We start from the raw sequence: 24,729 nt of genomic DNA on the forward strand, positions 1-24,729 counted from the left end.
CATAAAGAATGCGCATATACCTTGAAAGAAATCTGCGCATTGAACTGTTTAGTTAGATGTGGCATGCGTATAGGTTGAAGAGTTTAAAATAATAGTGGTGATTTGAGGGGACGTTTTTAGAGTGATTTTTTTTTACGTGTTGCGCGGCTTTCTGCGCATCTTTTGGTATGTGTTTCTGCGAGTAAATCCCCAGCTGAATTCAGGTTAGCGCCGCGTCCTGTACGTTTTCTTCACCTTGTCCGTTTATTTTTTTTTCGCTAATAAGTTATGTCTGAGGGCATAAGCAACCGACAGACGTGTGCTGGATATGGACCTCATGGGGCCAACCTATTAAGCGAAGCTTTTGTAACTCATGCATTTCGTTGGCGGCGTCTTACGCGAAAAACCCGGCACCGGCGAGCGTACAAAAATACGGAGGTGCGGCAGCCGCGCGGAGCGTATTTGTATGCGCCGCCGTTTTCCAATTATGGATGCTCTTTCGGTCGCGGGCTTGTCGGCGATCGGCGGTTTCTGGCGCGGCCATCAGAGTTTTTATCGAGGGCACTTGCCATATGCACGTTGCCGCATTTTTCATTGTTACCTGGACTCGTGGTTGTCGTTGTTGCCTCTAGCAACAGAAGTGACGGGCTGCTATATAAGCACGTGGATGAAGGTCCAATGCCCGATATGGCTGAAAGAAAAGGTTAGGAGGGAGCATTGAGAAAGAAAGAAAGAAAGAAAGAAAGAAAGAAAGAAAGAAAGAAAGAAAGAAAGAAAGAAAGAAAGAAAGAAAGAAAGAAAGAAAGAAAGAAAGAAAGAAAGAAAGAAAGAAAGAAAGAAAGAAAGAAAGAAAGAAAGATGCCAAGCTTCGTTTGCCCCCATTTTCCAGGTAGGGCAAGGGCTGCTGAATTTTTTTTTTGACACTGATTCATGGTTTTAAAATTGCCGCGCAACGTGACGTCAGTATGACGTCGATCTCTAGATAGGATCCACCCTCAGTGCGCGTACTAAGCCTCGTCTTTGTCCCTATTTCGCGCTGTAACTTAAAATCCGTGTGCTCGCGTATTAATTCGCCTTACCTCCTGAACATAAATAGAGTTATAGCGCAAGTTTTTTTCGCAAAGCCAATTAATTTACCTAACTCAAGGAAGGATTTCGTTCACTGATATTGTGTCGATTGTGTTCTGTCTTAATTCAGATTACGCTGGTGCATACAGAAATTCATCGAGCAACTGGCAGTGGGGAGTAATGGTAATGTAGCGAGATAATTAAAGTCGTATTGCTTTTTATCTGCAGAGTATATTCTCCGTGGGCCGCCGCTACTTGAACGAGGTCCTTCTTTCTGGTGAGTAACATGTGCGTTCAATGCCGTTGCGAAGAAAGCCAGACAAAATGCGAGTCAACTGTCGCCACCGTTTAAAGGATCATTGTACGACTAATTAATAGCCTGTCATTGAAGAGGCACGCTTCTGACAGGTGTTTACTGCTTTTTGAACCATGCCGTGTAGAACATTATGAGGACTTCGCGCTCACCAGCCGTGAAGAATCAGTGGCACATACCAGCTCTTGCGGTGTCGAAAAGAGAACAAAGAACAAAAAATAAAAAAATAAAACCCCTGTTACTCCAACGTAAAGTTAGAGGGAAAAAAGAAATATAACGTAATTTAAACAAAATTTGAGATTTCGTATATAGAATGGGAAGACATTGTCGATACGGAATTTATGAAGCGAAGCAGAAAGTGTGAAAAAATACTAACAAAATGCGTATAAATCACTTTGATAGAAAGAAAATGAAAGATTTGGGTCATATCTACCTTATCAGCTTTTCTGTTGCAGTTTTTCTTGTCGTCTTCGTTGCGGTTTCTTATTCCTTCCTTTTATTTTTTTATTTTTTCCACACGACAAAGTGTCTAGCAAAAACTGTACGTTAGACGTTACAATGTTAATAAAGCTGGCACTCCCTTAAGCGCATTCATATGCAGTGGTGTCAAAGTGATTTTGATTTGATTTGCTGATTTCCCTTTACACATAGTGAGTGCGAAACAGTGTGTGTGAAATGTTTAGCGCCGTAGCCCACTTTTAAATGACCGAGCTAATTTAATTCGCGCCCCTTAAGTTCATTTAACGGTGTACTACGTGTCCCTTGATCCTTGTAGCACTGTGTCGTGAACAAGCCAGGGGTGCCACTCCAGTGAAACGATATCGCACTGATAAACCCTGCTTGCGATTGCTACTTCAATGCGATATATAATGACACTGCGCGGCGGCGTGTGTTGTTGCAGCTTGTGAAGCGAACCCCAACGTTCGGCTGCATTTCCGGCACAAGCTGCAGTCGGCCGACCTGGACCAGGCGGAACTGAACTTCCGCGGGTGAGCTGTGCACCACTTTGCACTCACTTGTTGCCTACGAATTCTTATGAGTAAGTTTTACAGCGAAAGCTGTTATGAGATCCGAACATTGCAGTAGTTGCCCGCCGCCGCCGGTGTCCGTAAGCGCTATCGCGCTAAATAAGAAAAAATAAAATGATAAAAAAAGAACATCGAGGGTCGGATGGGATTTGAACCCGGTCCTTTGCGTGGCAGTCGAGTATTCTACCCCAGAGCCACGCAGGTGCTTGAAACTTCTTTGCAAAAAGACCCACAGGCATAATAATAATAATATCTGGGGTTTAACGTCCCAAAACCACGATATGATTATGAGAGACGCCGTAGTGGAGGGCTCCGCAAATTTCGACCACCTGGGGTTCTTTAACGTGCACCTAAATCTAAGTACACGGGCCTCAAACATTTTCGCCTCCATCGAAAATGCAGCCGCCGCGGCCGGGATTCGATCCCGCGACATTCGGGTCATCAGTCGAGCGCCATAACCACTAGACCACCGTGGCGGGGCTCCTATACAGGTATCATGTCGGGAAGGAATCGCGTTAATGTGTGTAATATAGCATGGCAGAAGAGTAAAATAATAACCAGGTGTCACATAATGCTAATTGTGCAAAGAGAGTGTGATTTAAAGCTTCTCACCCACTACAAAGCGCTCAGCCATAATTCTTCATCGTCATCAGCCACATGCAGCATCGACAAAGTGCTCATGAGGCGCATGCCTTACAGATGTGTAGCGGGTACCTCGCTTATCCGCAGAAAAAAGAATAATGGCATAGTGCGTGCTTCCCTATGCTTCACAAAAGATATGATTTATGGCGTAGTGGATACCTTGAATTTTTTTTGCACGTGCACTTGTATTAGTTGCCCCAAGAGAGTTTAAAACGGGCTCTGGAAAGGTCGCTCCTCCAGATTTTGCTGTGACTGCTGCGCGCGCGTTCTGCGAAGCACAGTTTTTTATTTAAAGAAAAAATAAATGAAGGAACTGTTGGCGCCATTGCAGGGCGATGGCTACCGCTTTCCACTTGGTTGTTTACATTAAGAACTAAAAGTTAATAAAGAAAATCATAAAGAAAATCAATATAGCTACACATTTATACTGCCCTGCATTTGGTGAGTTCGAAAGTTCTCGTTTTAACACAGCGCACGTATACGCACGGTGCACAATTTCGATGTAGCTCGCTCAGTAATCATCACAAATATTAGTATCTACAAAAAAAAAACGCTGATGCACTTTCATTGCTTCGCGATTTATCCGTGATGGTCATGGGCCTAGTATCTTCGCCAATGAGAACGTTCGCTCTGAGCCCAGTGAGTTCGAGTCGATGTCTGTACGTATGGGTGTGTGTGCGTGGGACAGCCGAGCAACAGATGATGCACATCCTCGTGGCCGCATGAACACGTTGACGATGGCGCACGCTGACTTTGGAATAAAAAGGGCTTTGTGTAAGCAGATCCGAGTCGTAGGCGATGCATGAGTGTGTCGTCGTAGGAGCTGAGGGTCTAATTGGCACTCAAGATTACACTCAACAGCGTATAAGGTCGTTTCCTTGGTGCTGTCTGAGGACCAGGCGGACAAACACGATTCACGTTTTAGTCCTCGTAATGTGCGGCGTATGTCGCATTGTGATGAGTCTCAGTAAACCTGGTGGAATCCGTGTGTGAGGATGTTAAGTGATAGTGTCCTTACAGCCCCGACGGCAAGGATGTCCGCGTTCACCATCGTGCGGTGTTCGGCTGCGACGGTGCCTACTCGGCGGTGAGGCGCCAGATGCTCCGCCGTCCCATGTTCAACTACTCGCAGACCTACATTCCTCACGGCTACCTCGAGCTCTGCATACCGCCAACAAAGGACGGACAGGTATATTATGTTTGGTGAAGGAATTGGCCGAGTTTGTGAGGATCCATGAATGTACATGAAGTCCAAAGAAGGCACAAGACACGTATGTGTCGTACTCATGCGGTGAATTTTGTTTCGATTATTTTCTTGGCGTTAATCAATGCGAATAAGTGGTAAATTTCGTGTTAGTTCGGAAATGTGAGCACGAATGCGCACTGGTGTATTTTGCTTTCCTTTGTAAATTATCAAAGCGGGCTGGTTTTGAGAACGAAATTTGGTTTGAGTTTATAGCGCTGGTCCTTTTCACGGACGAAGCAAGCGTTAGGGGGTTATCAAAAGACGAAGGAAATGTCATATGCTGAATGGACTCGCGCACTGAACTTTTATTTGGTTGAATAACCGTTGAGCTCAAAATGCGCGTAATTATTAAAGCTACATATTATAGACGTTGTCGGTTTTTTCACACGTATCGGTAATGTAACTTAGAAGAACGGTATACTCTTGGGCGAGTTGGTAATTCATGACGAAAAAAAAAATGAGCGGGAAATTAGCGCGAGACAAGACGAAGAAGGCCACAGGACGGCCGCGTATATAACGAACAGTTGAGCGTTTTGTTGAAGGAAACGCATATTCATATATGCGCCCAAAAACACGTGTTCACAAAGAACCAACAAAATTTATCAAAGGTGCGCATCCATGGAGATAACATCTCAGTATTTGCCCCACAACCACCATCTGCTTTCAAAATGAAGAAAGCCGTACTCTCGTGCTGTCAGTTCTTATGTGCTTGTCCTGTGGCCTACTTCGTCTTGCGGCACGTTAATTTCAAACTTATTCGTAATGGATAATGCCTTGCTTCTGATACCTTTATTATCCCGGTAGCCTTTTTCTTGAAAGAGGCTGGTTACTGTCCGTTATCGACGCAGTTCCACCAATTAGTCGTTATCCGATGAAGCGAAACGAGGCTCCCACTTGGCGACTGCGCAGTTTGCCATGGAGGTGAACTACCTGCACATCTGGCCCCGTGGCGAGTTCATGCTGATCGCACTGCCCAACCAGGACAAGACGTACACGGCGACGCTGTTCATGCCTTTCGCCGTGTTCGACGGACTCACCGACCGACACAAGCTGCTGAGCTTCTTCGACAAGTACTTCCCGGACGCCGTGCCTCTCATTGGACAGTCAGTATATATATATATACACACACAACAGCCGATGCACGTGCACGTTTCTTGCTTAGAAACACTAAAGAGAAAAACGATTTTTCCCGCATTAGTAAATTACTCTTTCATAATACCAAAAAACACTATACGCTTGTTGCGAGAAGACGCTTGGTAAGCGAGAAAACCCGCGAAAAGAAAATGCGGGTGGCGACGCCACTTTGAAGTTTTTGCACCAGTCGTCGTGACGTCATAGATTTTTACGGCGTCTACGAGGGCCTAAGTAGTTCCTAATCGGTAAAAAAGATGGCCGATCCCTCCGTCATAGGAATCGGTATAACACGAAAGTGAAACGTGGAGTCACAGAAGTATAGTTGATTGTTCATAGTGCATTGGTATATGAGAGCTTGTACAATGTCTACTGTTATTTGGCAAAGATAGCACCGCTTGGTGTAGACGTTGACGCCTGGTGGCACATCTCCGTACCGACGACTAACGCCCATGATCATGATTTAACCCTTGCACTATAGCTGAAGTTCTTGACATATGCGTGGGCACCGCATACGGTGAATCCCGCGCAAAGATGGCACCAACAAGCTGATAGTAAACACCGATACTCCATATGCACTCATAGGCGTGCGCACAGGGGGGGGGGGGGGCGACCCCCCCCTCCTGTGCGCACGGAGGGGGGGGGCGCAATGTCAGCGCCATACATTGATATAATTGGGAGGGGGGCGCTGCGACGAACCTTCGCCCCCCCCCCCCCCCTGAAGGGGAAGTCTGCGCACGCTCCTTGAAAGCGTCATGAAACGCGAAGAGAAACGCTACCTGCGTCGTGTCTTCCCTCTAGCCTGGCCGTTAATTCTCACAGGGCGAGCGGGCAACGCGGTGCCACCGCCAGGCGAGCGTCGGGGAGCTATTTTTCGATATGGATGGATGCTACGAGCGAGGCTTGGGCTAAAATCACCACCTCGCGCTGTGTTAAAGCGTTGAATAAATCACACTTCTACTGGAAACGCGCCGAGTATGACGGTCCTAGCAACCCCGTCGTAGTAGTGTGTAACCAGTCCTAAAAAAATTGGCCGCGTATCTGCGTGCTTCGCTGCAAATGTCGTGTAAAGACGATAGAAGAGGCGCTGTGTGAGATATGGACGCCATCTGGCAATACGTCGGGAGACATGAGTGCTGTGTTGCGTGCTGGTAGTCCCGGCATATCCCGGCGCAGCAGCAGGCGAAGACCGGCGGTGACCAACGCGACCGGCGGGGACGCCAGCCAGCCCGAAAACGCGGTTTGGCGCGAAGCGCTGAAGCAGAGAAACGTCCGCACTCAGCAAGTACTCTCCACACACTCTTTTATTTACACGTCGCCTGGGTAAAACAGGAACGCCAGAGCGGCGCCCACAACCGGCAGCCTGAAGGCCGCCCACAACGCTGCTTTTTCATTTTTTAAATATTTTTTTTCACCTTCTTGGCCTTCTCAAAACTAAAGTTTTTCAACACCAACCCATGGCATTCGTACAGTGCAACAGAACCGAAACCGAAACACAACAATGAGCTCGTGCGAACGGCACGGAGGAAGGCAAATTTCAGCGCAGTCGCATTTTCAGCTTTGTTTAAACAGCGCTCACTAGACGACGACGAAGTAAAAGAAGGCACAGTACAGGCGCTGCCTGTCCTGTGCCTTCTTTTACTTCGTCGTCGTCTAGTGAGCGCTGTTTCAACAAAGATGAACGCATACCAACTCGCTCAAGCTTCCATTCTTATGCATTTTCAGCGCAGCTTAAGAAACTAGGGTCCTTAAATTACGTATGTATGCATTTTCTATTAAAGGAACACGCCACCTAATACTTACCTAGTGATGTTGCACCTCAGATATGCATGATATTTACTTTTTGATCGACAACGTTCCCAAGTATGAACAGCCGTACCAGTTCAAGACGGCTGGCCCTTGGGCAAGTGGTTCAACTTTGGCCGAGTGGCTGAATCGAGGGACGTGCCGACAAACAGAAAGACAGACAGAAAGACAGACAGACCAAAATTTCTGCGTTTAAGTTCCCCAAGAAAGACTATCGTCTTTAAAAAACGGAGGGGGCGTGCACACATTAAGGGTCCCTAAAGAGAGTGGTTCGTGAAAGAAATGAAAAGGGGCGCTATTTTCTGCCTCCCGTCGTGAGGGCACGGCTCAGACAATGCGCTGCGACAGTACGTGATATGTATCGCCCTCTCCTCTCCTACGCTTCCCCCTCTTTCTCCTCTCCTATGCCCCCCCCCCCCCTATCTTGCCTCGCGGCGCCGACGCAGGCAGCGTCGCGAGGCAGCATCGCGTCAGCGTCTTGATTGAAAAAACCGACCGCTCGCGCTGCACAACCGTTCACTGACCATCCCGTATATATAGACCTTTTCACAGGAGAGAAAAAACGCCGCCATGCTGGGCTGCGCGCGGGAGTACAAAGACTGACGTCACAGCCTCGGCAGTACAACTTTGAGCGGTCACGCCTATTTAGCGCAGCCCAGAGAGGATTATGGCGGCGCCCAGGAAACCGTCTGTGAAAAGGTCTATAGGCACTGGATTTTGACCTCCAAGGTAGTGCGTGTGTGCGATTTCTTCTGTGCGTGATTAAACAATGAAAATTCACAGCGTACATGTAAAATTAAAGTGACCTGCAAGTCGTCATAACTCTCATCGAACCTTTAGTATAAACGCGCCCGATCTCACGTCGGTGATGATGTACTGGGCAGAATTCACGGAAGATTCACGGTTTACCGATGAACCTCCGCAGCTTCGCCCACTCATCATCATTCACTACGTGGATATGCTGCGATTTTTTTTCGTGAGCCTGGTGGCACACATGTCACCGCCCCGTTATAAAGGGGACGCTCATAGCATCTATCCATCCATCCATCCATCCATCCATCCATCCATCCATCCATCCATCCATCCATCCATCCAAGAGCACTGTGAGACGAAAGTGTGAAAGATAAAAGGCGCGTTCGTGTGGCCTCCGTTATATGTTTGGCGACAGCTCAACCCCGCCAGCCATCGTCGCGGACCGAGAGGTCATGGGCTCGACTTCTGCCAACGGAACTTTTCATTATAGTTTTGTTTTTCTTTGCCATCTGATGGCGTTAATTTTGCTGACTTATTTCTGTGACGGAAATACGTCATGAAAGCCTTGGTGGACGCGCGCATAAAACACTTTCGTGTTAAAATTAAGTACATTGTCTTCTGAGGAAGCCAGAGACTTAACATACGAAGTTTGAAGAAATTTCATTGGGCCAATGTAGCCAAAATATGACAAATACTGTTTGAAATCAGTGACATCACGCGCTGAGATTTCGGCGCGAAATTTAAAAATGAAACTTCGAGCTTGATTTTCTCCTCTATTAATGAATATCGGACGGTGAAATTAACGACGTTAGAGTTCTCAGAGTACAGTTCATCAATCTCAACCGGTTGATTGTTTCACTTTAGTGCCGCTTTAATCTTGCGCGGTTCCCTTAATGAAGATCCTGTCTTCTCTCTCTCTCCTCTGCGTCCTCCTCCCGTCTGTAACCTGGCTCTCAACAACACTTCGCAACACGACGCGGATCCTAAAGGGACCACCTGGTCAAGAGCTTCTTTGCTGTGAAGGCATCGCCTATGGTCATGGTCAAGGTGAGACTCGCGACTTCTCTTTAATTCTGAGGTGTAATGGATGAAAGCAAATGGTAGAGTGTTCCATCCTTGGGCGTGTTCCCAATCTAGGTAGACTGGGTTGGCAGATAATCTACGCTGACAGCTTGGAGGCAATCTACGCTGATCGCTTGACAGATTCGACTTGTGTCAATAGAATATCTTCTCTAGCGCCTCGTGCGGTAGAAAGATCCTCAATGAATTGAATATCGGTATGCAGTATGCTTTGTCGTATTGTTTCTTGTGCGTGTGTGAGGACCAAAGAGTATGCATGGATGAATAAGAAGTAGGTGTTCTGGGCCGGAAGTTGCTTTTTCTGCTGTCATGGACTAAAGTTGTACACTTCCTTCTTTTTATTATTACCTTTATTCTTGTATCGTGGACAACTATTTTGAGGAGCAACCCCGTGAGTCGAAGTATGCACGTCCCGGTACCAGGGTTTCATCTAATATGCGTGCAGAAACTAATAGCAAAAACTTGCAACCACACGGCACACATTGGTTTTTGGCGCTGTATAATCTGTAGCCTTTGCGCCATTAAACCCTACCAGCAATATCAACAACAGCAGTGTTTTCATGTGTTCATGCATCGGAACTATGGGGGGTGTTATTCTAAACCTGGGCACTGTAAAATACCGCCATATAAAATAAACGGTTACCTGTCCATTCAGTGCAAGCCATACAACGTCTCCGACAAATCCTTGATCCTTGGGGACGCGGCGCACGCCATGGTTCCCTTCTACGGCCAGGGGATGAACGCGGTAAGTGGGGTGGTCCTATAACGCACAGGGTGCTTTCTTTTTTTTTATACGATACAGATTTTTTTGTAAAAATGCTATGACAGTCAGGCACCTGTCGTCTTCGCGCACGAACTCTACGTACAGACGGAAATACTTTGCCGCGTCTAAATTTCTATTGAAATGATTAATTAACAACGCGTTAATTAACGTTTCAAATATTAACTGAGGGCAGTTGTTCTTATACTGAAATGTTGTAGGACCTGACAATCTATGGCATACCGATTTTTTAGAAATCCTCCCCAAAACATTAATCAACTAAATTGAAAGCCCCGATCGAGGCGCCATCAAAACTGAGAGCGCCGGGCGCGCAGGAAATGCCGCCGATGTGTTATGTCAGACCGGAACTTCACGTGGGGAACTTTGAAAAAAGGTGCGTAACAGCAGAATCTGATTATAAAAAAAAACGGCAAGTGGGCTGAAATACACAAGTTAACCCCTTAAGCGAACACAGCTCCTTCTCTTGTCTGCTAGAAGAAGCGCCACAGTCGCTGCCCCTCTTTCACTGTACAGTGAAAAAAAGAAAAGAGGAAATTGCGGTTTTCTTGGGTACATCGTGAAAGAACCAAACAAGCACGATAGATCACAGGCAATGAATGAGCAGTGTACTAGTGCACTTCAGACGACTTGCTGTTTTAAATGCGAAGCATTGCTTACCGAACCTCTGGCACTTTGAGCGTTTCTATCTATCTATCTATCTATCTATCTATCTATCTATCTATCTATCTATCTATCTATCTAGCCGCTCGTCTGAGTGCTCTCATGATCGCCTCCTTGGTGTAGTAAGAGGATTTGACGAATATGACTGTTGGGCCATGACATGAATAACGTGAAAATCCTGTCGCGTACGTCGTCGAACCCTTTCCTCCAGACACGTGTGGCACATGCCCGTTTACCATGGGCCGCGGTGCACGGGTATGAGCCACAGGTGTTTGACAGTTTATATCTACCGAGGAATGGCGAGAACAGACATTGGTAATTTAAATGCGAGAGCGTTAAGAAAAACCGACATCGGCAGCGTTGACCCGACGAATGGAAAGAATAAATATTAGGATATCAGCAGGAATCGAACCCAAACATTCTGCGTGGCAATCGGGTATTATACTACAGAGCTACGCCAGGTCTATAAACTGGCTTGGAAAAACAGCCTATGCAGGCGTAATGTTGGTGCAACGTCAATTGTGGTTGTGGTGCTGGCTATCTAATTTTACAAGAAAGCAATAAACACTACATATGTATTCCTATGATAAAAGCGTCATATCAGATTAACGTCTGTGGTTCAAGTGTTGGCTCCGCTTTTATAGCAGTCTAATAAACATTTCATTGGTATCCCTATGACTCAGCAAGCTATATTGAATCATTGCTCGACTCCAGAGGAATACATTAAGGAAAGTTGCCTATGATATTCAGATGACTGCACCATAAAGTGCACTTAGTTTCAGTAATGCTGACGTATGTACCCTAACGTGAGGGCTGACGTTACGTCGCACCGTAAGTTACCCTTTAAACACCAGTGTTGTCAACGTGCGTGGTAAGCCCACGATGTGCACGCAGCTACTACACTTACAATAACACGTCGATCCACCTCGTAACGCTTGGCTCAAAGCCATAAAATACAGCATAGAAGTACTCGCTGACTGCTTCGCATGAAACAGATTCCCACAACGCGTGGGATCTGCCGATTATTATTATTTTTTTTTTTTTGAGAGGGTAATCGATTGTGCCGTCTGCGCAGGGATTCGAGGACTGTTGTCTTCTTAATGAACTTCTGGATGCCCACGGCCACAACTTGAGTAAGGACGTATTTACTTTCACTACATGCCTTGCAGTTTACGCTAGGAAGTAAACATGGGAGAGGAACCCGAGCCACTAAGGTAGTGATATCATCGATCGATATTGCTATTCTATAGTTGAATTACTGCCTCACAACCAGCTGTCACAATTTTTATTTTGAATTGATCAAGTACGAGCGAAGTTGCGGGGATTTGTCGCACGATTACAAAGTGCTTTCTCTCATTTTCGTCCCGACAATCGTGCTGGAAATTATACAGCGGTCGATGGCAGGGGTGCAAGAACCTGCGGCAGCACCCTCAAAGTCATGACGCGCGCTACGGCAGCGCGTGTCATGACCTTGAGCGTGCGTGTAATGACCTTGAGCATGTTCTCGTGATCACCGAATCAGCCAATGGCCGTATCCTTCCTTCCGCTGACGTAGACGGACCCGGCAGTTACGTAATTTGCCGAGAGAACATTGAACGATCTCTAGCCGTCTTTGAAACGTAATTGTGAATTCCCTGCCGTGCGAAGCGTGCAACGCTATATTATTTGGCTCACTTGTTCACAGCAGCCTCGGCTACCGATTAGCCGCGTTTTCTGGCCATGGTCGAAAAGTCCCAGTCGAAAATCACAACAGAATAGTACGACAGAAATTCTGTTGTCTTTCGTATTTTGGGACGCTGTAGTCTATTGTCTGTCCTGTAGTGAATTGTCTGTCCCGTAGCGAATTGTCTGTCCTGTATTGAATTGTCTGTCCTGTAGTGAATTGTCTGTCCTGTAGTGAATTGTCTGTCCTGCAGTGAATTGTCTGTCCTGTAGTGAATTGTCTGTCCTGTAGTGAATTGTCTGTTCTATAGTCAATTGTCTGTCCTGTAGTCTATTGTCTGTCCTCTGGTATGTCGTGCAGTCCAGTTGTCTGTCGCGTGGTCCACTAATCTGTCGTGCTGTCCAGTTGCCTGTCACATTATCCAGTTCTGTGTCTCGTCATCCAGTTGTCTGTTGCATGGTCCAGTCGCATTTAGGGTGCTAGAGCCTTGTGGCCCTTAACTACTCCAAGATCATAACCTGTTCATGTAGTACGCAGTAATAAAATTCAGTTCCTCGGCAGGGCAAGCGGAAGCTTTGCAAGTTTGTCTTACTTCTTACTAATAAAAAATTTATTCCTTTGTGGTAGGCAATGCAAATATGAGCTTTTGAAATTGGACAAACCAGTCCAATCCTGATAAATTAACACTGCGTACTAAGAAATCTGGAGTGACAGCACTGCAGCTGACAACTAAGGGTAATTTACCAACAAACTTAATGATTTTGCAACAGACCCTTAATGCCTCAAGCTACACTGAGGTAGTCAATGGCCTCAGGATCAATAACTAAAAAAAAAAAAGATGTTCTAAGTACTGTATTTGGACGTAATAGAGCAAAACAAATGAAAAGAAATTTCTTGCAGCTTCACTAGCAATAAGTTTATCTATGCAGGGCTGAGGGTAGCAACTGGATTTTAAAAATGCACACATCTGCACACTTTCCCATGCACATTTACATGGAACCTCTTAAGTGAAGTTGACACGTACTCATTTTTAAAACAAATTAGCACTTTAATAACTTCAAGGGCAATAAAATTAATGAAATTTGTCCATGAAAACCTAGCTGGATTAATAGTGCAGGTTGGCACATTCTTGTGCAAGGTACCGTTGCGGGGACTGGTGTTTCTTCTGGAGGTCCTGCAGGGGACACTTTTTCGCCTCGAGGTAAAGGTGTCTGCGAATATAAGAAGCAAGCACAAGTCTTATCTTCGACGAAAAAAAAATATGCACATAAAAGGTACATCATACCAATTGAGTGGGAGGGCACGGGTGTCAAATAATCCCAAATTATATTACAGGTAACAACCCCTCATTTCCCCACCACTGCAGTCTGTCCTTGCTCGGTGGCATTCTCAACAAACATTAAAATGTAAACCAGGAAATTATATAGGTCACTCACAACACACAAGAGCAGCACATTATTAATGTCCCAAGGGGCATTTTGTCTGTTTCAAGGTGTCTCAGCACAGAAAGTGCATAGGCTATTGCATTTTGGCGCTGTCGGCTGAAATGCAGAAGTACACGGCAGTGCATGGTTTGATCAGTGAAAAGGTTCAATTATATGCATGAACTTAAGAAACAGGTATGTACATCGATTATTGGCGAAGCACACTACAGACCTAGAAATCAAAAAGATGCTAGGCTTTCTACAGTTGGTGCTACGCACTCTGGAATGCCTAACCAGGATTGGTGAGCCCAATGACCCCCGATGACCCATAGATACCAACCATATGCACTGTTAAATGAAAATGCTACAGCCATAAAAGCCAAACATTACCAAAAAGCTGCGGCAGATGCGTATTACAGCAGTGTAACAATATTCGTGCTGAATTGACAAACACTGTAGACCTACCACTTAATGCATTAGCATTCACCATTGCAAACTTCGAGGCAGCGAAAGCCTTGCTAATGTTTGCAAGTATCGCTATAAAACAAGAAAGTAGACTTGGATGCGCAACCACACAACCGAGCACCCAACGAACACCAGATGATGGCAAACCATATGTTGTCGGTTTCATTGAGTTGTGGTTAAGCACTTTTTTTTAAATTGTTGGTGTTTGTTAGGTGAAATATTGTCTGTAACTATTGCACCAGCACAAGATAAATGTAAAGGCACATTTACTGTGCACACTCTGCTGAACATCTGTCCGTTTTTGTCCTTAGCAGTGATTTGAATGTTGCTAAGGTGGGCAAAACATACGTTGCTGGGAAATCTCTCAACAATACAATACTACACTGAACGCCTTAAAGGGCCCCTAAACCACCCTCCGATATCTTTTCAAACGTTTCAAGTAAACACGCGCATCGTGTGCAGAATGCCGTCATGATCAACGATGCCACACATGGCAGCGCTACAAGCTGCGGGTGCACCACAAATTCCCAAGAAACAATTTCTTCACCTCTCCGGGCCCTTCCGGTTTGCCTAGTGACGTGTGTGACGTCGTGTGTTCAATCTGTGATGCGCTATGCAGGCGATGCTGTGATTGGTCGAACAAGAACCTACGACTTCCGGTTAGTCTGCAAGCAGCTGCCCGCGCTTTGCTGTTCCTTCCGTCGTGTTGCCGGCGTGCGCGCGCTTGCGAATCAGCAACTGCAGCCAGTAACGAAACTGCCAAATCGCTAGCGTACAGGCACAGTCACGCCTAGCGGGCTGATAAGCTGTGCGGACTGAATCCGACAGTGTTTTGCGATGGCTTTCACGCATTGGTGTGCGGCGCTTGGCTGGAAAAGCGCCGACTGGAAAAACGAAAAGATGCAACACGTGTTACCTCGTGATGTCACCTTGCGAAATGCCTGGCTTGAGCGCATCGGAGTTACAGCACAATCAAAGTGCAACAGTGTTGTACGTGTTTGTGGGCGCCACTTCGCTGCTGAAGACTACCATTACGACCCACGCCTGCTGCAGGAGTTTGGCTCCGGTTTTCTACCACGTTGGCGATCCCTTGAAGGCGTGCGCGCGCAACACAGGGTCCATACCGGCATGATTCGTAGGAGCACGGGCCGGCACGGCAACAACAGCAGTTAGCCGAGAAGCACGGAGCTGACGGAGTCGCGGTCGTGGCAATGGACTGGAAGTGCATGCTGTTTTGAAGAGTGCGTCAGCTATGATGGTATGTCAAGTGAGACTGGAAGGGGCGTTCGGCGAGGAGGGCAAAGCGGCTTTGGGAGAGGAGACCAGCCGACGAGCGGAGGGTAGCGAAGGAAAGAGCGAAAGGATCGGTAGCCGCGTTTCGATCATCAAACACGTCTAACTCTGCTACTACAGCATCGTTTAGAAAAATTTTTACGGCTACGTGTTCGTTGTAGACTCGTGCACAACTTCCCCACCACAACTAAATTTGGACGTCTGGGTGGTTTAGGGGCCCATCAGATCTCGGCTATTCGCTAGAAAAGCAATGGCACTTTCTTATTCGCTCCCCTTAGGATCCACTACTCTCCTCACAATGTGCTTTGTGGTGAAGCAATGCGGCAATTCTGCGTCTATTACGACAATTTTTTTAAAACTCAACAAAGTCTATAAACACAATAGAACTACATCACATGGCTGGACAGTCGGCAGTAAGTGTGTCAAAAAAGTATAGAGGCTGACGACACAGTAGTTTTGAAGACAAAGAAGCGAAGACATACAAAAATGTGTGGAATAATTGATGGTGTTTAACGTCCCAAAACCACAATATGATTATGAGAGATGCCGTAGTGGAGGGCTCCGGAAATTTTGACCACCTGAGCGTTCTTCAACGTGCACCTAAATCTAAGTACACGGGCCTCAAAAATGTGTGGAATGACTCATGTTCAGGCACATGCAGATTGGTGAAGCCATCCAAGTAAAAATGCATGCTTGCACTCATTTGAAAGGGTATGACCAGCAAGATTCATTTGTGATAGTTTAATCGAAGTGATTTGTTTTAGGCAAGATAAGCTAGTTTTATATTGAGCGTCCACCGTGTCCCTGGACGCTGGACCATAAGTCCACTTCACTGCGCCGCACACTTCTTTGGGACCATGGAAAGAGGCGGCAGCCACTTGGGTGCTAAGATCTTATGCTGCTTTGTGTTTTTCACGTTTTTACATGCTTCGGCTTTTTGAAGTGCCGCCAACAAAGTTTCAGATGGTTCACTTTGAAATATATAATTACATAATATAAGTACCTAAACACTGGTGATACACTTCTATTTTTATACGCAGCTCGCTTAATTGTGACTTTTGCAATTGTGCATCACAGTCGACTGCTGCTTAGGTATCTCACGCTCTGTTCTTCGGCAGTGATGAATTGTTTTGGGGATCGCATCCCCAACTGAGCATGAGCACGCAGCATCCATGGGTTATCTTTAGGCCGCATCCCTTGGAACCATGTAGCAAGCATTGAGAATGACGAGTATACTGTGTCTTTGTCATACTTTACACGGATAGCCTGTATAATTAATGGAGAGAAAGTGGTGAATATCTCAAAGGATGGCGCCACCCTACGATTACTGTGATAAAGGCATCGCATGCAGCGTGGATGGTGAGAGTGCACATGGGGAATAATGTTTGACTGTGTAGCTTTAAGAAGGTTCTAGCTTGAAACGGTGGCAAGAAGACGATAGTATTGTTTATCGAGGATGGCCGAGTTGATGGAAGAAAGATGTCGAAGTGGGCGTGCCGCTGCTTTGTAAGCTGAAGCTTCCATCTGCGTAGCTAATCATTATTTATTCTAAAGTGCTTTAATTTCTTGGTTTACGAATTATGTCTCATGCCTTCTTTCTCAAGGGATGTGCATGTTTTCGCATCAGAAACATGAGGAGAAGTGTTATCGAAGACAACTTCATTTTGCTTGGCAGTTCTAAATCACTATTCTAATCACTAAAAAACAAGCACATTTCTTGAAGACGGAGGCATATGATAACTTCCTAGTCAATTAGTAAACCAACAAATGAAAGTGCTTCAAAATTATTGAGCCTTAAATTCACAGGTGGAAGCCTCAGATGCAGAAGCACAAGCAACCTCGCTTCAACGTCTTTCTTTCACCATGTCGGCCACCCTCGGAGGAGCAGTAATATTGTCTCCTTGCCTTCATTTCAAGCTAGAACCTTTTTAAAAGGCATGCAATCAATGAGATACCCCCACATGCTCTCTCACCATCCACGCTTCATGTGATGCCTTGAGCAAAGTACTGCAAAGCAGCACTGTCGTTTTAGATTTTTGCTGCTTTCACTTTTCATTGTAAAGGCTCTTCATGTAAATTATGACAAGGAAGCGGTACACTCACCATTCACAATGCGTGTGCCGCATGCATCTAAGAAACGCGGCTGAAATACGACCCACGGATGTCGTGCGCTCAGTAGGGAATGGAATTTCTGCGACAAAGTTCAGCTCTGCTGAAGAGACGAACATAAGATACCGAAGCAGCAGTCAGTTCCAAGGCACAATTGGTGTGAATCACATTTAAATGAGGTGCAAATAAAAGAAAACGAAGAAAACACCAACGAAGCGCTTTTCGTTGGTGTTTCCATGCTCTTTGCAATCGTCTCCTTGCCGAACCTGCTTCAGTAGCCTTTCGGCGACAGCAGAGAGCAATGTATTAGGGTAATCGGCCTTTTCGAGCTGGCCTACTTGCGCGTCAAAACTACGCTTCAAGGCATCAGGGCAGGACTTTTTCAGAGCACCACCCAGGCATAAGTTAATCGGAGGCAACTGTAAAATGAAAATTAAGCAACTGCCGCAAGAATTGACACTGCGTGAAAGCCTCTCAACACAAAACAGGATAAGAAAAACTTAGCAGGAAAGGAAAATTTATTCACTATGACCATTACCTCAAAATGACACAAAACAAAGGTACTGAGCTAGTCACAACGTTGCAGAAGCAGTGCGATACTCCCTCATAGTGCAAACAAATGCAACTATAGCTGGTGCATTCATTTCAAGAGGCAAAGGAATTGATCAATTCTGGCATAATCTCGTTAGGCGTTTAACCTGCACTTCAAGGTCACTGTCCTAGTAACGCACTTGATCTAGGAAGGTGCAAAAGCCTACAATCGTGCCAGAGGCTGACATGCAGCATCGAAATCATGCCCTCAAGACAGGCCTTATCATTGCAATCAATTAGCTTTCACTTTACATAATCATGGCGTGAATGAGTGAAACCCTCACATGTGCAATGGTAAAAACGTGACGGTATGATACAATTATCAGCATAGTCACAGAAATGTAAATAAACAAACTGCACGCAACAGGCTGTTCGTACTGCTTCAGTGAAGTGACCAGCGGGTTGTAGCGCGCGGAGCCGAACGCTCGTTGGGTGTGTATCATAGCAGAATTGTTGCACAACTTATCTGCTCCTCTAAAAAAAGAAAAAGGAAAGATACGAGAACATGTTGCTGTCGATCATTAGAAGACTAAAAAATGCGGGGTTAATTGCAAAAGCATCTCGCAATGCTGCTGAATGATGCTTACGAACTCGGATATCTCTTCAGCACACCATTTTACTTTATTTTCATTATGCGTATCGCCAAGGCTCACTCCACTCGGAACGAAAACGCACAGTGAAGCTTTCCGTTACATTAAAGAAGAAAGCATACAGGCGTAGCTCACTTTTTCGTGATCCCGGTCCCAGTTGAGCATCGCCGAGTTTCCGCTGCACACGTCGGTTGTTGTTCGACTCACGCCTCCTCCATCCCTTCCTCGGTTTCTGCAGTCGGCGGACAATTTTGTCTTAACGGGGTGCTTACAAACAAGTGAAGTAATGCTGCAATACTCACGGCTCATGTGCAGTAAGTGGGTGCTGCCGTTTTCCTCGCCAGCCCGCAAGACTTCGTAGAGTTCTTTGTCAAAATCGTCGATATCCAGCGGGCGGAAACGACGAAGCGCACAAGAGAATTCACTGCTGCATACGATGAGGAAAACATTTCTGAACTTAACACTGCACAATGGATCTTGCTGAGCGTCGAGATCATCGAAAACACGCCGATCACGTTGCTGCGTGAAGAAACACAAAAGTGTGGAGCCATGTTTTTTTTTCTCCATGGGGCGCAGGAAAAAAAAAAAAAAGGAAGAAGCGCAGCGCTACCTACCGCTTGTTAAAAGTAACAGCCGCAAACATGACAAATTGTTTTTAATGTTGTTGTTTAAATCATCATTATACTGTTAAGCTTTCATCAACAGGAGCGAATAGCACGAGTGGTTTGTAATTTATAGGCACAAGTAACCGAAGTAATTATAAAACTAGGTGAGGAGGCCCGTCACCGCCGTCACTTTAAGGACAGCACTATGTTGACGGGGCAACAGCTGTTCGTAGTCGTTGCATACGCGATTGTACTGTACGATGATTGTTACAGCTGTCTTCGTACGGTACGCCGTTGTTCTGTTTGTGCAGCATAATCCCCGTGCTTAGCCCGAAGTTCCGAAAGAATGGTGGCTGTGTATGTTGCGCGTAGTTCCCCAAGAGCACCACCTGCTACCACCTGCATTCCTAAATCGAACGCAGCAGCAAGCATCAAACCAAAATGCAACGTCTGCGAAGCCGCAAATGTCATGCGTGTTTGTGTTGTGTTCGTGCAGCACGATCCTCGTGCTTAGCCCGAAGTTATGAATGAATGGAGCGTGCGCGCGCGTGCGTGCCTGCGTGTGTGTGTGTATTTCCCGTGAGCATCACACGAAAAGCGCACGTCTGAGAAGCCGCAAATGTGATTCGTGTTTGTGTGTGTGTGTGTATACAGAAAGTGCAAATGTGGATTAGGATTTGCTTTTGTGATATTCAGCCATAGCGGTGGCCTGGCTCGTCCATCGTGAAATGTGTGGTGTGAATGTGTGTTGATGTTCACTGTGAATATCTTTTAGAATGCAGCGCTTAAAGAACACAAACACAAGGGGCGAGAACGAGCACGGGCGCTGTCCTCGTTCCCAGTGCCCGTCCTCGTTCTCGCCCCGTGTGTTTGTGTTTTTAGCGCTGCATTCTAATGATTCCGTGCAAACGAGCTCGCCTCAACACCCTCTTAAGTGAATATCTTGTAGAGCTCAGTGTTTTCGGTGTTTATTTTTCTTAAAAATCGGCGGGTGTTTATCGGAGTTTATATTTTTTACGGAAGTTTGGCGTTTAACAGAGTTTATTTCTCGTAAATCTCCTATTCTCCGATATTCGGAGATTTGTATTATTCTCGAAACCTCAAAATCTTAAATCTATTCATATCTGAATACTAAAACATCAAAACACATGAAGGACATCTTTTTTTCTAGAAGGTTTGAATGCACACAAACATATACGCACAAGCGAAATACTTGAACACAAAATACCTGTATTTGTGCGTATAACAACCTTATGCTTAAAGCTTATTGTAAAACACGCAAGCATACTTTGCGAGGTTGCTGTCAGTGATCGAAGCGCGCTCCTTTCGTTTGATGACTCTGAGCTTTAAAAATGCCCTTTCAACGTTAGCACTAGAAACAGGAAGCGCCAGAAGACACAACGCACAGCGGGAAAGCACTGGCCACTGGAAATTGTGAAGTCTCCAAAACGACAGGGGTTCAACAATGTTACATATTTCATAGCACTGATAGTTCGCAAAATCACTCAGGAGCTGGCTCATGTCGTCAGTTTCAAGGAGCACTAATTAAAATATAGGCGCATAGGTTTCGAGCGCGCAGGGCAGCTCATGCTTCACATTTGTATTCACAATTTGAACACAGTACCAAAACGATTCTTTGTTGTAATGTAGTTGATCGCACAGGTTCCTCTCAGATGTCTGTCTCCACCCTTCGGCGACAGCAGCGTAGTATCCGTGAAAGTCTGCAACAGTCATTAAGCGGTCAGTCTCGTCAAGGAGGTCCAACAGACCTGTGACATCCCATGCGAAGACCTCGGTTGGATCAAGCCATTGACTGATGAGTGCGTGCAAACGAACCCCCAGTACGGGATAAAGTTGGTGTACCAGGGTACTCTCTGCCTCAAGTTCCTTGACGATTGAGAGCACGGCACACGAATTGGTCTTCAGAAACCTCACCTTAACGAGCAAGTCGTGCACAGCTTCAGGTGATGAAATAAGACTCTTGAGCTTCTCACACTTCGTTCCCTTGGCTTCGTAGCTTCTCGAGAAAGACGAAATGGCGCGCCAGTTGTCCGAAGTATCTTCTAGAGCTTCATAAAAAGAGAACCACCTCAGCGAACATACGGTTTTCAGCGACTTGATGGGAATGCCCATGGCCAAGCACACAAGACCAAACTTATGGCGCAGCTCCCGTGACGACCTCAACAGGGCAGGAAAGGGCACTACAAAATCGTGAACTACGTTGAACGAGCTCGTCCTGATTCCATCCTCCAGAGCGTTGTTAAGTAGGTGGCGTGGATCTTTGAATTGAAGCGCCTTGAATTTGGGGTTCGAAAGTTGCAAGACCTTGTGAAGCTTCTGCATGTAGGAAGCTGAGTCGGAGCACCCTACAGCTACATCGCCTAATACAGCTAGGCATGGTAATCTATAAATCGGTCATACCAGAAGATGTATCAATGAGCGCTTATAACTTGCCCTTTCGATAAAGAACAGCACGAGGTCATATTGGCCCTTGAAATCAGAGTTTATCGAATAAATCCGAATTGTTAAAAATTTTATCAACGAATTTTATCGAATTTTTTTCGGATAAAGCTGAAAACACGTAGCCCTAGCTATAGGGTTTGGTTCACAGCTAAAAAAATGAACTCGTTTGAGAGCAACTCCTCTTTCATGGGGGTGCAGTGAAACTTTGGTGTGTTCAGTGATTCGCCGTTACACTAGATGATGGCTCACTAAGTGGCTCTAAAGATCCAGCATGCTTGTGAACATGTGCAACATGAACACGACTTTCGACAAGACATCTGTCGTATAGTATGTGCACTGGCGTAGCATTGGGGGGTAGGCCCTCCTCGAAGTTTTTCGATTTTGCCTGTGTATATATACACACGCACACATACAAACGCACGAACATAGGTATGGTATGCATAAGCATGGCCAGCATAGCTTCTGTCGAGAGCCACAAGGTGCACTATTGCTGTTTACCCTGCGCAATCGTTTCAAGACGCCGCACTACTACAATTTTTTCATCAGCTGCCATTAGCATCCAGCCCGCTTGTTGGCCAGCACTGTGCTCTGAGGAATAACGGCATTTTTCAACAATTTCAATGAAGACATTCGACATTCATCTAGGAAAACAAGTCTCTTCCGCTTGGATTTTTTCTGAAATAACAAAACATGGCACGTTCTACGAAATGGTTACTCCTTGAAGCTCGTCGCATACAGTACACTGTTAGCAAAAGTTTCATTCGTGCTGCTCGGCTATTGTTTTCTTGCCTGTCTGATGCCGAATACCATGTCAGACGTCCGATCATCTGTACGCACTATGGCTTTATTGAAAGCTCAACTACTCTTAATGAAGGCTTGCACTGGTGCGGCTTAGGAGAGGAGCTTTGTGAAAGCAGCTTTTCTTTAATTCAACCACTCATTTTCAATGATCATGAGCTACGACTGGCGTACCTCCACAGTGAGCGGTGGTGATGTCAGCAGCTTGGTTCAGGCACGGTCATGGCATTTGAGCAAAATAGGGCACCGTATGATCCGCTCTGAGGATTTTTTCAGGGTAGGATTGCAACGTTCAATGTCTTTCAGTTCAATGAGGCTGCAAAGCAGCTTTTTTCCCCCTTTTGAACATCCACGAAATTCTATAAGAGTGAGGTGTAGTGCTTGTTGTTACCGTAAAAGCTCAACATTTTTCTCTCAGCGCCTAGCTGCTGCGGACCTTCCACCTACAGGGTAATGTGTAACCTGTGACAGAAGCCTCGCTATCAATGAAATGTGTCAACTGGCTCGTTGTGCATTGTTATTGTTTATGTGATGATCTGTTCAACCTTCTTTTTTGGGGCAAACGAAATCGCAGGCTCATGACCATCTGGCTCTCTCTAGTTTTCTGGCTTGCTCGAAGAAGTAGAATCTCAAGCTTTTCTATCTTTACGCAGTTTCTTTGCTGAGGGTTTGCAGGGGGCAGAGGTATTTCAGGTTGTGCAGACACCCCCCAAATGCTTCTCACACTGCACCAGGGACCAGATTTTTCTCTAACATAGTGGCGTGAAATAATATTCTTGCTGCATACAACAATGGGGAGAGACTTGTCATTAACCAAAATCTTTCCGGCAAATTTTCTTCTGCCACTTTGCACATAGTTCCTCATCAACAGGCAACTGGCCATTCGACATGCTTGCAGCCTTTCCAGATTGCATGTTGCAAATAGCACGCATCTTGTGTGCATGATCTAAACACTGCAGCAGAAGCACCAAACACACACGCAGTCACTTCATAAGAGTAGGCAGACTTGAAAACGAAAAGTTATATTGTGGAAACTGACTGCCACAGTTTGAAAGGTGATGCATCTGGCAACGAGCTATGTTTATGAGTAATTATATAAGTTTCCTTGAAGCATTTGTATATAGTCATAAGGCCAGATTATCTCAACAGGCACGTGCTCTACCCCACTGCTTCATACCACCTGAAGAAGCAATTAACATGCGAAGGTGGTTGTGTCCGTGGTGTTATAATGATGTCTCCTTCAAACTTGTACATTTATTTGTCCTCTTAAGCATGGTATTGGTGTGGTAATGATTGTGTACTTAGCTTTTGTTTTGAAGGAGCACAGAAAAAAAAAGACTCATCTTGGACTTCTGTGCTTGTGAAAAATGTATTGGCTGGATGCATTATTGATATTAAAGAGATATACACGACTTCAGTTCATTGTGCTTTTTACCCAACGTGGTAGCTAAGAGGCTATAGCATTTAGCTGCTTAGCATGAAGCATGCACGTTTGAATCTGTCCATGATAGCCACACTTAAATGAGGGTGAAATGAAGAAACATGCATGCAGTTTAAATGTGATTTAAGTACACATTAAAGCTCCTGATGTGGTATAAATTATTCCAGAGTCCCCTGCTACACCATGCCTCATTATGTTTTCCCAATGTAAAGCCCAAAACCTTATCTTGTCCACTTTGTTATTTTTATCTTGGCAAGGACATGGATATGCACATGCTGTTCTGCGCTAACCCCAAAAAGTGAATCTTCAGTTCTTGAAATTGGAATTCAATTCTTAATTTGCTCTCTTCATTTACATGTATAGTAGTTCAGTCCTGACGATACCATGGAAAGGGTGTTCCATGGCCATATTATAAATTTTTAAAATGGATATTCATGTCAACATGGCTGCACAACACAAATGAACGAAAAGAGAGGACACAACGCATGCACTGTGTTGTGTCCTCACTTCTGTCTTCGTTCAATTTATGCTATGCAGCCATGCATGTTGATATTCAATCACCAACTCACCCAAGCTACAAGCTCTATCAACTATATTCATGGCTGGGGCGGTTTCATCATGACTGCATGCTTCTCTGTCTTGTGCACTAGCACGTGCACTGGCACATTGGGCACTAGCATACTTTTCATAGATATACAGCACAATCAGTTTTCAGTTGATATATATGTGTATAAAGGCATCAGGTTTCAGGACAAAATACTAGCAAATAAAGATGTAGTAATGCAGAAGTGTGTCTCAAG

At 45.5% G+C, this 24,729-nt stretch overlaps 1 protein-coding gene and 1 long non-coding RNA gene across 2 annotated transcripts in view; one reads left to right on the top strand and one right to left on the bottom strand.

Annotated features, from left to right (window-relative positions):
• LOC119401374 (kynurenine 3-monooxygenase) overlaps positions 1 to 24,729 on the top strand; it is a 55,553-nt gene that overhangs the window by 21,633 nt on the left and 9,191 nt on the right. The window contains exons 4-10 of the mRNA XM_037668112.2: positions 1,276 to 1,324; positions 2,262 to 2,349; positions 4,051 to 4,219; positions 5,186 to 5,379; positions 8,956 to 9,013; positions 9,702 to 9,791; positions 11,563 to 11,620. Of these exons, the coding sequence (XP_037524040.1) occupies positions 1,276 to 1,324; positions 2,262 to 2,349; positions 4,051 to 4,219; positions 5,186 to 5,379; positions 8,956 to 9,013; positions 9,702 to 9,791; positions 11,563 to 11,620 (706 nt within the window). The remainder of the gene's footprint in view (positions 1 to 1,275; positions 1,325 to 2,261; positions 2,350 to 4,050; positions 4,220 to 5,185; positions 5,380 to 8,955; positions 9,014 to 9,701; positions 9,792 to 11,562; positions 11,621 to 24,729) is intronic.
• LOC119401375 (uncharacterized) lies at positions 13,198 to 19,206 on the bottom strand. The gene is made up of 3 exons (XR_005185424.2): positions 18,925 to 19,206; positions 18,758 to 18,854; positions 13,198 to 13,361 (listed from the first exon to the last, which is right to left on the bottom strand). It is a non-coding gene; the product is annotated as an uncharacterized LOC119401375 (long non-coding RNA).

Source organism: Rhipicephalus sanguineus, chromosome 8 (assembly GCF_013339695.2).
Source record: "Rhipicephalus sanguineus isolate Rsan-2018 chromosome 8, BIME_Rsan_1.4, whole genome shotgun sequence".
In the NCBI taxonomy this organism is placed as follows: Eukaryota; Metazoa; Arthropoda; class Arachnida; order Ixodida; family Ixodidae; genus Rhipicephalus; species Rhipicephalus sanguineus.